General features: G+C 41.4%; 1 protein-coding gene across 1 annotated transcript in view; it reads right to left on the bottom strand.

Annotated features, from left to right (window-relative positions):
- Positions 1–18,187, bottom strand: part of VEGFC (vascular endothelial growth factor C) — an 83,844-nt gene that overhangs the window by 26,215 nt on the left and 39,442 nt on the right. Inside the window, exon 2 of the mRNA XM_059685795.1 lies at positions 625–838. Within this exon, the coding sequence (XP_059541778.1) occupies positions 625–838 (214 nt within the window). The remainder of the gene's footprint in view (positions 1–624; positions 839–18,187) is intronic.

The raw sequence follows: 18,187 nt of genomic DNA, 5'->3' as shown, positions 1-18,187 counted from the left end.
GTTTGGTTGGTTGGTTTTGTTCTGAAAATGTTTTGCAAACTCAAACCTTTCCAGGAATTAATATCTAGTGACTGAAGGGAATTACTTGTGAAAAGCAATGCCCCCATTTACACTACGCCCTGCTGTGCAGCATCCTGATTTTGGTGACACTCTCTGCGTGGTCCCTCGGGGGCTTCCGCGAAGTCCCTCTCTGAAGCCAGTGACCCTGAGACCACAGGGCAACAAGTGGCACTTGAAAAGGTGAGCTGGAATCAGTTAGGAATCAAACACTTCTAACTCCAAACCAGAAAGAAAATGCGTGTGCAATGATTTTGTAAGCTACAGAATGTTTGCCTGGTTAAACTCACAGGCTGTGTAAAATATCCTTATGTTTTAAGATTCTGCAATGAGATATCACCTATATTTGAAAATTCAAGTGTGTGGTAGGCATACACTCTCCTCTATTTCAAGAAATCAGCCTCACCACTCAAAGTGAAATCCTAAAAACGTGCCTTTGGAAAACTGCCTTTACTCTTGGCCCTAAAAACATTCGGCGGTCCCGGTGCTAAAATTCAAGGCACGGGCTGGCCACCCTCCCCTGTGTTGCTCTGGGACCCTCTTGTGTCTCTTCGTCCCCGTACTTACTTTTCAAGATCTCCGCGTTATAATGCGCGGCGGCAAATTTTACAGTGTCTTCTGTCCTCGGATCGGCGCCGGGCTGGCCTGGGCTTTGCTGCCAGCCTCCCTTCCGTAGCTGGCACTTGTACATTTTCCAGTATTCCGGGTACAGCACACTCATGAGCTCGTCCACGCTGGACACCGCCCGCAGCTGCTCCTCCAGGTCTTTGCCCGCGTACGCCTGTCGGGGAAACATGCACGATCAATCGCCCATCGGAGTGAGGGATGTGGAAACGGACGCACTGGAAACCGGTAGGTTTCACAGCATGCAGGCTGGATCCACATTCCAATGGGATGCCTGGCTCCTGGATGAGACAACTTTCCCTGGTAACATAGTCATACTTTTCATTTGAATCAATAGCACCATAAACATGAAGTTACATCTCCCTGTGAAAATATAAAATATATATTGGGTTTTCAGACAAAAGTCGTGTGGTATAGTGTTTAAAATAATCTCTGCAGGAGCTGGTTTTACTGACAGTTCTTTTACATAAATGGGTAACTCAAAAGTTTGGAAATTTAGTCAAGGTTGTGTTCACTTCCAACATAAATAAAATTAAACTGAAATCCACTCTCATGCTTTGCTTCATTTTTAATTATCGGCCCCGATAAAATGCAATTAAGCAGGATGCTTGAAATCAGTCTTACAGAAGCCCTTTTAGCATCAATAATCACATGAAGAATGGGATTCCGACAACATCATCACAGTAAGGTTTACATATTGGCCGACGCGCCAGTATTTCAAAAAAATTAATCGTTGAGGTTTAGTCTGGCATGAAAAAGACACGGAAGAGACCAGAAAGCATTAATTCCGCTTATAGATAGGTAACTGTCTACATTAATGCATCCAATTAAGTGGAGCATCCTATAGTACAACCAAGTAGTTACGGTACCTGAGAAAAATACATTTTTTTTCTAAATTATACTTTGAAATTAGGGAAACTGGTACATTAACTTTGTCTGCAAGGTGAAATACAACATGAAATGTTTATTTTATATTGCCTTGATTATTCCAGTTTTAGCGTCTAGATATAGAATACTTTGGACACTGGGCATCGCATCCGTTAACAATGCAGGTAATCGCCTCCCACATCCCCAGTCGCACATCTTGGATGAAGATACTACATTCTATCTAGTAATAGTTTTGTCTTTCTAATTTTTGAAGAAGAAAATTAAGAAATTTGCTTTAAAATATCAGCATATTATCTAATTGAAAGACTTTTCACCACTGTTTTTAATTATCCAAGATATTCTGATGTAGGTAATCTTTATACAACATTTTGAGAAACATAATCTAATGCAGGTTTCCTATTCAGTACAGAGTCTACCCAGCAGTGGAGTATGAAATGTGTCCCTTCCTACTACATAATAAACTTGGCTATGAATTTTGGGGTTTCCCTTTCTCCCTTTATTGTGTGAATTGAGCATAATAAAATATTACATTATGAGCATATTGATATTTCTCCATTACCTTCTGGAATATATGTGATGATTCTTGATATACCATACAGCTATACTATATTTCATTCCATTGACTACATGGAGGATGGGGGTGGAGAAAAGATCTTAGCTTCAAGGAAAGTGACAGCATACCCTCACACAGTTTCCTAATTAAATGTTTATGAAACATGTGTCTCAGGAAATCTCAAATATGACACAAAATGCAAGAATCAAAAATGTTTCAGAATCGAAAAGGACTGCTGCTGAAGAAAAGCCTCATTGAAGTGCACGAATGTATCTGCGGTCACTGCTCCCTGAAGGGCCATGTCACAGAGGGCTGGCCTCTGTCTGCTTGCCTCGCGCTTGCACGCATGGCCCTGTGTGCTTGGTGGGTCCCTGGGTTCTCTTCCCTAGAACTCAGCCAGAATTAAAGTCATCTTGTGACCCAAGTTGACCACAAGAACCTCACATGAAACAGGCATGAGTGTTCACTCTACCAAAAGCAGGCGCACTATAACCACCCATGTTCTACAGCACAGGAAAGACACGTACCGAATACTAAGAAAGGGTGGTGGTGGAGAGGGGCTTCCAATGAAGTGTCAGTTGAAGTTTTAAGGCAAATAAGGTCTGTACTTTAAAATCTAGAAATGGGAAATAACTATATATATATATATATATATATATATATATATATATTTATTTATTTATTTATTTTAGAGGCCGGTGCACTAAATTCTTGCACAGGTAGGGTCCCTGGGCCTGGCTGGCTATCAGGGCTAATCAGGGCCTTCCGGCTGCCGGCCAGGGCCTCCCTTCTCTGGCTGCTGGCTGCTGACCAGGGCCTTCCTTCGTTCTTCACTGCCTCCTTGTGGTCAGCTCACGTCATAGTGAGCAAACTCCCAGTCTCTGGTTGAACTTCAGAGGGAACAATTCACATATATATATATGCTCACACACACACACACACACACACACACACACACACACATTAAAACATTAAGATATCCAATAGATCAACAGGAGAAAAAAATAATCATAATAAGCATACAATTCACAATAAAATACAATATTAAAAATGGGAAAATACTATAGAAAATAAAGGTTATTGTACATATTTATATTCTTAGGCAGAAAAAAGGCCTCTCTAAGGGTGAATATAATAGTAAAATATAAACTATCTGTATGGTAGAAAACACTGCAAGCAAAAGACAAACAGTAAAGTTAGAAAACCATTTGCTATACACATGAAAGATGGGCAAGGACTAATAATCTTAAAATATCGCAAGAACATGTTAATGAGAAAGAATAAACAGGCACTTCAGTACAAAGTGGGAAAAGAACTTGAAGTGAATATTCACAAAGACTAAATATAAGTTATATATATATTCAGTGATGGCAAAAGTGAAGAAAAGTAAAATTCCTTCCAATCATGGAGAGTATATAAATTTGTACAGCTATTCAAGAAAAATGTGCTATTTCAAGTCAAAGGGGCTTAAAACAAGCTCCATTTTAGACAGCAAAATCACTTTGGAATTAAATCTTCCATCCAACAGAAATTATAATATAATTATAGTTACATTATACTAGTTATAATATAACTAGCATATTCTGCCAGATGTACTAGTATGTACAAATTTATCATGAGGCTGTTTATAATAGTGAATTTAAATATCTATACAGATAATAATAAAGAATTGATTAAATAATGTGTAGAATAAAAAGAAATTAGCACAGAAAGTAATGCCAGGAGAGTATGAAATAACAATAGAGATTTATAATTTAGACATGAAAAGAGTATATTCTATGCAAACGTAGAGTACCCAGTTTATACACAGTATATGCATACACATAATATTCATTACGCAGTACTTTCTGTGAACCCTGAGAAAAAAAGACACCTACTAAGAAGGGCTCCTGGTGGGGTGGCTAACTGGGATCAAATTTTAAAAATCAGAGCCTAGCAGCCATTTCTTCCCAGGGGCCTCTCACACAAACCGCACTTCAGGGAGAAGCCAGCACTCAACTGCCTGCCTGCACTGTGTTCCTGCCTGCTGAGCCAGCCCTTACACAGGAGTTCCTAGGATCTTATTTCCACCAACCAATAGAAGCTGTGCAGTTCTGACCAAACACAGTGGCTCTATTCTGACCAATCAGGATAGTACCTTTTGGACCAATCAAACATCAAGGATTTGGAGTCCTCATTTGCATGAGGACAGACCATAGAGCAGTGATGGCGAACCTATGACACGCGTGTCAGAGGTGACACGCGAACTCACTTTTTTGGTTGATTTTTCTTAGTTAAATGGCATTTAAATATATAAAATAAATATCAAAAATATAAATCTTTGTTTTACGATGGTTGCAAATATCAAAAAATTTCTATATGTGACACGGCACCAGAGTTAAGTTAGGGTTTTTCAAAATGCTGACACGCCGAGCTCAGAAGGTTTGCCATCACTGCCATAGAGGGACCTGGGGCAGGGACTTTTGTCCATAGAGGCCAGCTCCCCTCAGGCTCTAAGAGCGCACCTTCCCTTTCCATGGAAGACTGAAGCCTGCATGTCCCTGGCTGAGCTGAAACACGGGAGAGATATCAGATGCAGAGTGGAGCAGCCCAGCACGGGCCAGAGCAGACCCGCAAGGAGCAGAGCAGAGCAGAGCACAGCAGACCATTCCAGAGCAGAGCTGTCTCGCTGGGAGTGGCCTGGCCTCAGGGCCACCTGGCCCTGCCTCACAGTGGAGCTGGTTTGCACTGAATGAAGTTTCCTTCTTCACCAAACCTCAAGCTGGGGATTCCTGCTGGCATGGGATTGATGCCTAGGATCATCGGTTGACAAATCTTTTCACATGTGTCGATACAGTCTTAAGAGTAAAAGAGAATGCAGCAAAAACAACAGTCATATTCCCCTAACTGCAGGATTGAGGTAATTATTATGTTCTTTCTATATTCCTATATTTTAAATTTTAAGTAATGAACATATATAACTTAACACATTGTATGCGGGAAATGTATTTATACGTTTTACTTATACGTTTTACGTTGACTGGTAGCAGAGCGCGGGACACGTATTAATACGTTTTTTATAGACTAGCGGTAGAATGCGGGTAACGTATAAATACATAAACTAAAGTTATCGTAATTTTACCGAACATTGCCATTTGCGCAAAATATTAGCAAAAATGGCCCGCGCCTCCTGTGAGCGCGCGATAAAAACTACCCGCAAACCATGTGTTAACATATTTAAGTAATCGTGTCTAAGCATATTGGCAGGCAGTTCATAGTATTTGCTCGTCTCAGTTTGTTATACACTTTGTTCTTATTTCTGCATAGCGCATGCCTTCAATGTGCTATCTATATATATAAAAGGCTAATCTCTATATATAAAAGGCTAATATGCTAAATGTCCCTCCATCCGACCAGTTGCTATGATGCACACTGACCACCAGGGGGCAGACGGTCAATGCCGGAGCTGCCAAGCTGCAGTGACTTGACATCAGCGGTTCTTGGGTGATGCACCCTGAAACCAGAGAGGAGGGGGCCCGATTCCTCACGGGGTCACACGATTCCACCTTCATGGCCGTGGGTTATGTTGTTGCTGGGGCACTGTCGGCCCCAAATCTGGTTACTGCACACTGGGTTTGTGTTCCACACCCTGTACGACAGCAACTTTGCAGAGTGCCCTCTTACACTCTGGGATCCCTCGGGGGATGTTGGAGAGCCGGTGAAACCGATCCCCGCAGGCCAGGCCGAGGGACCGCACCTGCCGGAGGGACCCCGCTCACTCCACAGATGCCTTTCAAGCCACAGTGCCACCCCAGGTGTGGCTGGCCAGGGAAAAACTGCAGGAAGTTGGCTCCAGTGTGTGTCCAGTCCATCTCACCCAGTCCCGCCCTGCTGGCCACCTTCTAATTAATTTCCTTTCAATGTGCACGAATCCATGCACTGGGTCGCTAGTTTAACTCATAACAATCATTGGTGAAAGCTATCACAGACAAAAGGCTTAAAAATAGCTTGATACTGAGCAATTAATTTACTTATTCCTACTAGACTTTAGTTCTTATACTTGTGTGGAAGAAAAATAAGCTTTACTAGTACTTGTCAAAAGACCCAGTTTTCCATCTTGGCTACACACCTTATTTAATTGCGTAGCATTAGGTTTCATTTCTTTGAACACCACTTCACTCTGTAAAATGGGAATACAGTGGACCCTTGACAACATGGAAGGGGGTCAGGAACAGCCACCACCGTGTAGTGGAAAATCCACGTATAACTCCTGACTCCCCTAGAAGTTAGTTTTCCCTCAGTGTCCACAGGGAATTGGTCCGGGCCCCTCCAGCGGACACCACACTCTGTGGGTGCTCCAGTTGCCTATGAAATGGCACAGAACAATGCACACCGCAGACTGATAACAGGACAGGCATTTGCTGAAAAACATCTGTGTATACGCAGACCTGCACAGTTCAAATCCACTTTGTTCAGGTTCTAGAATAATGACCTCTGCCTCTCCTCAGAGGTTTTGTGTTAATTCAGACAGACATTTGCTATAGACGTGTATTAGAAATTTTGTAGTCAGCGGTGGAATTAGTCCGACATCAACAGTCCCTTTAAACAACAATCAAGTTCATGGCTATGCCATATGTCAATTTCACACTCATTTAATAGTTTTATGATGGGGACAATGCACGGGGAAATGCACATGGTTGAATTAAGGAAAATTTCCTCTCACTTAAAAGCATATACTCTTGCCAAATACTCATAATCAGAACTAAAAGAATAGGCAAGAGTCCACTGAAGAAAGGTTTGGTCACACTACTTCATTTTCACAAAGTGGCCAAAAAGGGCCATGGGCAACTCTGGCTAGTTGTCCAATAAATCTATGTTTGGGGGAAGAGGGAGGAAATAACTTAATGTTCAAAGAGAAAATAAGTGACATTTATAATTTTCTTAAAATGCACATACATTATCTTTAGAAGTCTGGCTTAAGTAATATTTTATATTTGAAAAAAATGTATATTGTTATGAGTAATCTCATAAAATGAAGGAAAAGGATGATTACTTGGTCAAATTATCAGTTTTGTAAGATAGGAAATGTACTAAAAGATTTTGTGTGTAATTATTTTATTTTTTAATTAAATTTATTGGGGTACCATTGGCTAATAGGGGCATATAGGTTTCAGCTGTACATTTCTATGGTACATGATCTGTGTATTGTATTGTCTGCCCACCACCCAAAGTCAAATCATCTTCTGTCTCCATATGTTTGTCCTCCTTTAACCTTTCCAACCTCCACCCGCTTCCCTCTGGTAACCACCATACAGTTAGCTATCTGTCTCTCTGAGTTTCAGTTTTATATCCCACATACGAGTAGAATCATATGATTCTTGTATTTTTCTGACTGATTTATCTCATTTAGCGTAATAGTCTCAAGGGTTTCAAAAGGAAATATTTTTCATATTATTCATCATCTCCGTCATCTCTTTGTCCTAAAAAAACAAATCATCAGGAGGAATCAATGTGTCATAAGGCAGTGGTCAAGGCCAATGGCTACACGACCATTAGTTTTTCTTTCTTTGGAAAGAGGGTCAGGGCCATTATTAGAATCGGCGGTGGCTGAGTTATTCTTCCCCTGAAATGCCAACGGGCTCGCTGTTCATCCTTCTTGCTCAACCACGGTGGTTGCATGACAGATGAGCTGTGGTTGTTCTGTCTCCTTCCGCTAACAGTCCTTGCTGGGCAAATTTGCACATTTAATAAGAATACCCTAATTACTTAAAAATACCCTTTTAAAACACAATTTGGGCTCAGTAGCAGAATGGAGAGGATTTTGGATTTGAATAATCATCCAATGCACTGTGATAAAATTAAATATTAAAATGACCCTTTGGTAGAGAATCATACATGAATATGGGAAACCCAATGAGTGTTCTCCTAAGGAATAGAAGCGTGTGAATGTTTGCAGAACCTCAGCAGACCATTTTACCTAATGTTTCAGTGACGGTGTCAGGGCAGGACCCTTGCGCCCACAGGGCACCCATCATCCACCTGACGTGCCTCAGACAGAGAACCCTGGAGGCAGAGACAGATTTCAGTTTAATGTTGGACGTGTTTGATTGGAACTTTTAAGTTTTAAATTTTAATTTAATTTTGCCTAATCCTCTGAAATGTTATATTGTAAATGCTGAAAATAATGCCATAATAAAGAGTGAATTACCAGCATAAATTATTTATTTTTAAAAATAAAAGTCACTTTTTAAATTTATCACATATATGAATTAACTAAAAGAAAATCAAAATTATTTAATCCAAGTCTGAGTTTAGTAGACTCTTAGAACATATTTTAAATATTCATTTTCAATTATGTTATTGTTTTAGATAAGTTTCTAATTTAATGCCAAAGTAGATAACTGGTCATATCTGCCTATTCAACGCAACGGACAATGAGATTCTATACACACTGACTTCTTGCCCTGGACACTGAAAACCACTTGCTTGCCTCTTGTTCATTTATGGAATTGACTTCCGTTCCTTGCAGAAGGGCAAAATGATCTCAGAAATGTTAATTCCCACTTTTCCCCCAGAAATGATTGCTAAAACAGCACCAGGTAGGTGAAGCCAAGAATAACAAGCACATTTACTGCCTACGAAGGAAATGCCAGGGAACCAAAACTATTACTCAAATATTCCAACGTGCATCTCTGAGAGTGGGCTCTGTGGGCATGACTGCCCCCTGCCCTGACCCCCAGCGTCACTGGGCGATGTCTGCAGACATGTTTGCTTCCAGACTGCGGTGGGGGGGGGGGTGCTCCGGGCCCCAGTGTGTAGACCCAGGAAGCTGCTCGGCATCCCTGCACAGGAGGCCCCAGGGAAACAGCGTGACCCAGGCCCGAGTGTCCACAGAACTGCTGCTGGGAGCCCTGCAGCTGAGGAAGGGCGGGCCCTGTCACTCGGTAGCCTCTTGGGAACAAGTGACAGGGTTCAAAATGTGCAGGAGTTTCACCTTGTAACATGCCTAGAGGCAGCAGGATGAGGGAACGCATGGCTGGAAGACACCAGCGCCTGGACTTACGCTCCAGGGAGACTTATTTCTAGGCCAGGGTAACCCAGTGTTTTTCTTTTTACACAGGCCTTTCTCACAGTGTTTCTTCATTTCATGACAGAAGAGAATGGGGTTTAGACACAGGCTTCCCAGGTAAGTACATTGGAGTTGTTTCAGAACTATTTTCTTTCATTGCCTGTAATCATTTTGCTGAAGATTCAGCTCATTTCAAACACAACTTGTACATATTCTTTTCAAAATTGCTTATTCAGAAAATTATTTTGAAATTAAAAAATGTAATGGGTTATTATAATACTAGAGGTCCAGTGCATGAAATTTGTGCATGGGGGGGGGCCTCAGCCTAGCCTGCACCCTCTCCAATCCGGGATCCCTTGGGGGATGTCCGACTGCAATTAAAAAATGTAATGGGTTATTATAATATTTCCTTCTCTGATGTTTTAAAGACCAATTTTTGTTAATGCTGTTTAATACTAAAAGCAATAATGATGCTTTTTAAAAAAAATTTTAACCAACAAAGTATATTCACACTTATAAGTGAGCGAATCACAAGAACACAGTTTGATGAATGTTTACAGGTTGAATGAACCCTTGTAATCACACCTGGATCAAGACATGGAGCACTGATCACATTCTAGGATCCTTCTTTGCTCTTAGTCCTAACTCTAGTTCTAACTCTCCACCACGTTACCATTGGTTTAGTTCTGTTTTCGACCAACATAATTAGTTTTTGCTCCTTTCAAATTACACATAAGTGGCATCTGACAGCATGTCATAGTTTGTGTTGGCTTCTTTTCCTCAAGTTAATCTTTGTGAAATTCTTCTCTGTTATGTGAAGCATTTGGTTTCCTTGCTGTCTCCTTCTCTCCTCTATGAATTACTGCAATTTATTTATCTAGTCTACCCTCTACATGGCTTCCCTCTACATGGCTTTTGATGGAAGGAGTATACATTCCGGGGTGGGTATATAAGTAGAAACAGAATTGTGGTTCCTGAAGTATGCATATATTTACCTTTACACATATGGCCAAACCATTTTTGCAAAGTAATTGTACCAATTTATACTCCCTAGAGTTGCATATAAAAGTTTCCTCATTCCCTATCTTTACCAACAACTAGGAGTGTCGGTTTTTTAATTGTAGCTATTCTGACAGATATATGGCAGTATCCCACTGTGACTCCAGTGTGTAGTCCTTGCATGACTGCTGATATTGAGCACTTTTGTGTTACATGGACCTTGGTTGTCCTCCTTAAAGAAATGCCAATTAAAAGTGTGCTATTCATTTCTGTTGGCTGTCTTATTTGTTACCGGTTTGTAAGAGTTCTTAATGTACATGTATGTCCTTTGTTGGGTGTGACTATTGCCAACATATTCTTCCACTATGAAACCTATATTATTACTCTCTATGGTGTATTTTGATGAATTAAAGTTCAGATATAAATGATGTCTGGATTTTCCTTATGGTTAGTGCTTTTGGTACAGTCTTTTAAAAAAATCTTTACCTATGAAAAAAGTCATGAAAATGTTGTCCTATGTTATTATCTTCTAGGATTTTTATTATTTTACTTTTCACATTTGGACCCACAACTAACTTAGAATTGATTTCTGAGTGTAGTGTGAGATAGAGGTAAAGATTCCGTTTGTTCTCATATGTAACTGACACAGGTCTGTGCTTAGAGAAGCCCGCACTTTCCCCAGAGTGCTGCAAAGTCCCTTTGCCGTGAATCACATGACTATTCATGCTGGGCTTTTGAACTTGTACCATTGGTTTTCTTTTGTCTACCCTCTACCAGTACCACACTACAACAGCTTAATAATTAATCTTGAGATTAAGTATATTATTTAGTTTATACCTATGTTGCCCCAAATTTTATCATTGATGGACAAAAATTAATTGCAATTTCATTTCCTTCCTCTTCTAAGAGTAATTTCAATAATGGTTTTGTCAACACATTTGAGGTTCTCGATGACATTGAATAACATAAGTCAGATACATTGCCAGTGTCTGCATGTACTAGTACTAGGCACTCAAGGATAGCAGTATAGTGTGTCAATAGCAGTAAACACATGGACAATAATTATGTTACGGGATATTCACTAAACTACATAAAAGGTTCAATTCCCAAAGCATACTTTAATATTAACTGTTACTCTCTTAAAACCTCATTTTAACCTATCATATGTACATGTTACTTAAAATCACACAATGCATACACAGAGATATGTTGCTGATAAAATGACTAATTGAACTCTGAGTTTTCTAGCGGAGATCATGTTTTGGAGCGTCACATATGTACGGTACAACACAATGCTGAGAGCATGAGATTGGGTGTTTGAATCTCAGCTTCTCCAGTTGCTATGAGTGTGACCTTTGAGGATCATATCCCCATATGAAATATGAAGATTGCGCCATAGCTGGTTTGCCTTAGTGGATAGAGCATCGGCCTATGGACTGAAGGGTCCTTGGTTCGATTCCGGTCAAGGGCATATGCTCAGGTTGTGGGCTCGATCCCCAGTAGGGGGCATGCAGAAGGCAGCCGATCAATGATTCTCTCTCATCATTGATGTTTCTATCTCTCTATCCCTCTCCCCTCTTCTCTGAAATCAATAAAAATATATTTAAAAAAAGAAATATGGCCGAAACCGGTTTGGCTCAGTGGATAGAGCGTCGGCCTGCGGACTGAAGGGTCCCAGGTTCGATTCCGGTCAAGGGCATGTACCTGGGTTGCGGGCACATCCCCAGTGGGAGATGTGCAGGAGGCAGCTGATTGATGTTTCTCTTTCATCGATGTTTCTAACTCTCTCTCTCCCTTCCTCTCTGTAAAAAATCAATAAAATATATTTTAAAAAAAAGAAATATGAAGACTGCTGTAACAATTACATGAGCTACTTTGAAATAAGGTATGTAAGTAGCCCAGAGATTTTTTATGCTAAATTTTTAACAAGTGTAGATAATGATATTAAAACCTCAAGCCTATAAAATATAGATAATAAAATATATCTTATAAAGCTACTGTGTTAATACTTGTAAAACACATAGGAAGAAAGCTGGTACACTAAGAATTCACCTGTCTCTGATAATTTAATTTAAATAAATAGCAAAGGAGGGACATTTTTATGACTTTATGACATTTATTGAAGGATTCTTATGTCAGACTGTCCTAGGCATGCTGGTTGTAAACAAGGTCTCTCCTTCCATTGAGCTTACAGGTTAGAAATTATATAAATTTATTTTGAGGATGGAGAATATTAATTACAAGATTCTTAAAGTTGTTCTTTCCATGGAATGTGTGAGTTTTCAGGCATACCTGTTTTGTGTATTGCAATTAATTCCAGATGCACTTGTGTCTAAAAGATTCCAGATTATGTATTAAAGGGGCAAGAAGTGGAATTGTAATTTGTTGCTATGAAACTATGTTGAGTCAAAAACAAAGTTGAATTATTTAACCAGAAGCACTGTTGTCTGAAACACAAAAATTCCAGTTTGTATTTTTACTAGCCCTTGGGCTGTAAATTTTCTCTTTATAATTAAAACCTATTACAGAATTTATTTCTCAAAGTTAGCAAAAGCATAAATCCTATATGTGCTTTTATTTTAAATTCATGTACTGGTTGTATATGCTACTGATTTTGGAACACAAGTGCACTCTGGAAGGGGTGTGTGTGTGTGTGTGTGTGTGTGTGTGTGTGTGTGTGTGTGTTGAATGGCTGGAGTATCCTGAGGATATTGGAATAACTCTATAAACAAGGATACTTGTTTATACTCAGTAAACAAGTAAACTAGATAATGATGAAAGGTTAGCACCTTATCTAACCCACCACTGAGGAATTGGCAAGTGTTTCTTGGGGCAGAATCGCTTGCTAGCTTTGGGGAAAGCACAGACAGTCCCTCATCAAACCACTGACCCTGGACCCCTAACTGTTTACTTTAGGAACAACTCTGCTCAACTGGACAAAGTCCCAAAGAACAGGCTTCCTGTGGTATTTTGCCAAGTGTCAGGATGGTTTTTCTCTAACGTTGTTCGCTGCCAGCTCATTTGCTCTATGCCAATATGTTCCCTCGCTGATTTCACATCATCTCCGTCCTCCATCCCTCATCTCTGCATTGGCTGGATAAACCTGACTCATCCGCCATGAAGAAAATAGAAGATGTTGGCGGGCAACTCACTTATACACACACACTCTCCCAATCTGTCTTCCTCCCTCAGGGAAAACTAGTAAAATACTTCCTCTCATCCTCTCCAAAGCTGGAAACTCCACAGGGGCTGTGTCCTTTCTGTTCTGTGTAGAGCAACTCGCTAATCCTTTACCTTATTCTTTTTTAAAATATATTTTTATTGATTTCAGAGAGGAAGGGAGAGAGAGAGAGAGAGAGAGAGAGAGAGAGAGAGAGAGAGAGAGACATCAATGATGAGAGAGAGTCATTGATCGGCTGCCTCCTGCACGCCCCACACTGGGGAACGAGCCCGCAACCTGGGCATGTGCCCTGACCAGGATTCAAATCGTGACCTCCCAGTTCATAGGTCAACACTCAAGTACTGAGCCACACCAGCTGGGCTCTTTTACCTTATTCATTTCCTCTCCTTCTCTCCCTCCCTCTCCCTCTCCCTCTCCCTCTCCCTCTCCCTCTCCCTCTCCCTCTCCCTCTCCCTCTCTCTCCCTACCCCAATTTTAGTCTTCCTATTAGCATACAGACCTGCTGTTCTCTCAAATTAAAAAATACAAACATGTGAGCCCACACCCCTCCTGAGCGCCACCATCTCTGCCCCTCCGTAGCTTCGTGGTCTGGGGCGCTCTCTGTATCTGTCCTGGTCCTCATGCCCCAGTCACTTGTCCGTACTCCGGCGCTTTGTGTGCACTGTTCCAGGAGAACCAGGTCTCACAAGCCCCCTGGAAGCTACCCTTGGCCCCACCGCCCTTCCTTCTGTCCTGTGACCACCTTCCTGTCACTGCATCAGAGCCAGGGGCTCTCTGTCCCTGTCGCCACACTTTCTGCTTTCCCTTCTCCAGAGTGGCCGCATCCTCAGTAACCTTTGCCGACTTCCCTTTGCAGAGTCCTCATGTTGGAGCTCTCAGTGCCCAGAAATCGTCACCCTCACATCCCTCCTGTGCCCCTTCAGGGGACCTTCATCATTCCCTCTGCAAGGAGGGGCTGCATCTGAGGACTGACACTCCAGCTCGCACATCCAGGCCGCCTTCTCCTCCAAGGAACCGGAGTCAGTCCTCAAGGTCCCATTGCTAACACATCCGAACTGGGATTCACAAATTTCCTCTCCAGATCCATCGCCACCTCAGCTCATCCCGCTTCCTTAACCAAGGCTCTGGGAATTCCACCCCTCGCCTCCTTTTACCTTGTTTCTAAAGAAGATCCACCAACACATGCTGAGGATCTCACCTCGAAATACAGCCATTGTCTCCAGGTGCACCCCTACCCTGGCTGGAGCCTTTGCTACCTCCGGCCTCATTCACTGCACCCCCTTCACGCCCTGTCTTCTCGGGGGGCCTCTGACTCTCCAGGGGACAGCGGATCCTTGGGGACACTCGCTCAACGGTGCCACTTTCCCATGGAATCTGCTCAGTGGCTTCAGATGGTGAGGCTCCAGCCCATAGCATCCCGCCGGCACTCAGAGCACGGGGTCTCCAAGGCTGCAAGCCCTCGGGGGGAATCATGTTGTCCTGCACAACACGTGGTGGTGAAGTTTCCACGGAAATGCCAGGACGCCCTGCCGCTTTCTAGCCACTAGGCCCAGAGGACCTCAGCCTCCCGCTCTGTTTTGGCCCTTCCCCCGGCTTTCTCTTCATGGCATTCAGGCGCTGTACACACTAACTTACTGACTCCAGCTCACTCCCCACAGGCCCCTTTATTGCCTTCTGTATGCTGTTCTATGGCAGATCTGGCCCCGCTAAGCGTGAAGGGATAAAGGTGAGCGCAGAAGGGGTAGCCGCAGTATCCTGTCATTTTCCATGTCATGGAATAATACTAGAAAGAACACTTTCCTAAAACCAAAGGGAAACATGAGGGGGAAAAAAGTTAAAGGTAATTTCACTCAAATTTGATTAAAATTGCCAAAAAGTAACTATTGCTAATGATGTGCTTGTTTTCTTAAGGCGACTAAGGTTTCATTTAAGAAGCTGTTTCTTGTTTAGTCTGAATCAAGAAATAAGAAAATAAACACAATTTTCTTTTTAAAAATAAAAACATTCTAAGAGACAGTATAATACTTGCATTTTAACTAGCGATTTTATCGTATTAATATTTAAACTCTTTGACTAGGTGAAGTCAATAGTAGATATTGTAAACACAGAAAACTCACATCTCTTTAATCTGAACATTTTTCTCCATTTTATTTTCACACTAAAGATATGGATAGTCAGCTTTTAAAAAAAGGTTTTAAAATCCTATCTTTAAAGAAAATAGAATGCAAGAAAGACAGGAAAGAAGGAAGGAAGGATAGAAAGAAGGATGGAGGAAGGAAGGGAGGGAGGGAGGGAGGGGGGAGGGAGGGAGGGAGGGAGGGAGGAAGGAAGGAAGGAAGGAAGGAAGGAAGGAAGGAAGGAAGGAAGGAAGGAAGGAAGGAAGAAGGAAGGGAAGGGAAGGAGGGAGGGAGGGAGGGAGGAAGGAAGGGAGAAAGTCTCTCATACAGACCTCATGAAAAGTAACAAAAGAAGTGATTATTCCTGCCAAGACTAATTAACATGGAATTCATGAAGATCCCTTGCATTTTGTGTTTTAAGTGAAACAATTTTATACACGTACTTGCATTTTACTTTCTTTCTGTAAGGCATGGTGCATGAAAGCATTGGCCTCGGAACTATATTCTGAGGCAATCCTTTGGGACGTGAAAAGGAAAGGCCGCTCCCTTGCAATTGAAACAGTACACCTCCAGCTCCTTCCCCCACCAGGAAAGCTGCACGCGGCTGGGGCTATGGCTGCGAGCTCTGTAAGGGAGAGCCCTTGCTACCGCCTCTTCCTCAGACTCCGCAATCTGAAGTCCAGGCCCTGGAGAGTCGCCTTCCTGGGCCCATGCCTGTGTCTGCAGGACGCAGGGCCTCACTGGACTGTCACGGACCCTCGTTGGCCCGTACCTCTTATCAGGTAAAAAACAACAGTTTACACTTACTTTGGAATGTCTGGGAAATATTTGTGGTAGGGACAAGCAAATAAAAGTAAAAGTTAGTTCCAAATAACTCCTGAAAAACACTTGTATTAAAAAAAGAAGTTACTCAAGAGTAAATAATAGAACCTCGTGATAAAATAAATAACAAATACATATTTACCCACAAATTCAGGTATGCCGTACCCCCCTGAAGGTGAAGGATGGAGACGTGTGTATATGGAATGAGGGGAGGTAGAGAAGAATGAGTAGGTGGGGGTAGGGCAATAAAAGGAGGGATAAGAGAAGGGATACAGGCCAGATCCTTGTCTCCTATAACAATAAGCCAATAGATTAAATCTAAATGTAAGAAAGTCAAGAAAGTACCAAAATTATAATATGAGGGTAATTACAAAAAGTGACCATTAAAAGACTAGAAAAAGGTTGTCCCTGGAACCCAGAACTTAAGGACAGGAAAGGCTGTGGTGGGGACAGTTTTGCCATCAGCAACCTTATAATACTATTATACTGTTAACTATTCTCATGTATCATTTAATTACAAATGATCTAATCTTCAACAATTCAATAATTTGTTTGACATGCATAACCCAATATTTTCACATGTGTAATTGCACAATAGTAGGAAAATTTTAACATCTTCCATAATTAAGACCGGACTCTTTAAACAACTTATCTCCCCCTGCTCCCAACATGCATCTGTGGCAAACAATTCTCACTGTCCACATGTGTAACTAGCTTTTTTATTTTATTTTAAGGGGATACAATCTCTTTTATTTTTAAATTAAATTGATTGCTCTAGCCGGTTTGGCTCAGTGGATAGAGCATTGGTTGGCCTGCAGACCAAAGGGTCCCAGGTTCAATTCCAGAGAAGGGCATGTACCTCGGTTGCAGGCTCCTCCCTGGCCTGGGCCCTGGTTGGGGCCCTGGTAAGAGGCAACCAATTGATGTGTTTCACTCACATTGATATTTCTTTCTGTCTTTCCCCCTCTCTTCCACTCCCCCTAAAAATCAATGGAACAATATCCTCAGGTGAGGATTTAAAAAAATTTATTCCCCAATAAATTGTTTAATAAGAGCACATACATTTCAATTGTATATTTCCAGAATACATCTCTACAAATTGCACGGTGTGTGTACCACCAGATACCAGCAATCTCTGTCTCTCTCTCCGCTAATGACTTCATTCCTCTTCTCATCCATCAAAATGGTTCCCCTTGCTCAAGGCCGTGTTTACACAGTCATTTCCGCTTGAATTTTTCTTTGGTCATTTAAGTCATATTTTGAATTTCATATCGAGGCCCTTGATTATTCACTCTTTCAGGAAGTGGCAGTTTCCATCATCATGAGTCAACGGGTTCCTCTTCTGTGTGAGGGACTGTTGTGTGTGTGGACATGGAGACTGTAAACAAGCTTGAGGGCTACACACAAGAATTTCTAAAACAAACATAATGTTTACATCTTTTCAAACTAAAATCAACTACTTCTATGGGTTACAAAGCCTCATGTGAAGGCAGCATTAGCTAACTGCTTTTGGGAAAACTGCGTGAAAGGAATTTGTAAAAAATTGTGAAAGCCAAGTGGGACAAACCGAAAAGCAAAAGTATTTGAAAAGAAAACGTTTAGAATGAATATGCCTCTGTATGCATAGATACATATTCATTACAAATTACATATTCACGCTCTTTCAGGTACAAATGAAAATGTCTCCCGTTCTTTCCTTCCCTTCAGATACTGCTCAGACTTTCTTGTATGAAGCACTTTTATCCATATTTAATGGTACATGATACATACCATCCGGTACCTCCCTTAGATGTAATGTAAGATGGCTTTGCAGTCTTGTTATGGTACCACTGCAAGATCAGTGTTTGAGTATGTTTTTATTTCAACAACTTAAAGTTTGACTGTTTAGAATAACCTTT

Source organism: Myotis daubentonii, chromosome 2 (assembly GCF_963259705.1).
Source record: "Myotis daubentonii chromosome 2, mMyoDau2.1, whole genome shotgun sequence".
In the NCBI taxonomy this organism is placed as follows: Eukaryota; Metazoa; Chordata; class Mammalia; order Chiroptera; family Vespertilionidae; genus Myotis; species Myotis daubentonii.
Note: the sequence above shows the minus strand (reverse complement) of the source record. Positions and strands in the feature narration are given on the sequence as shown.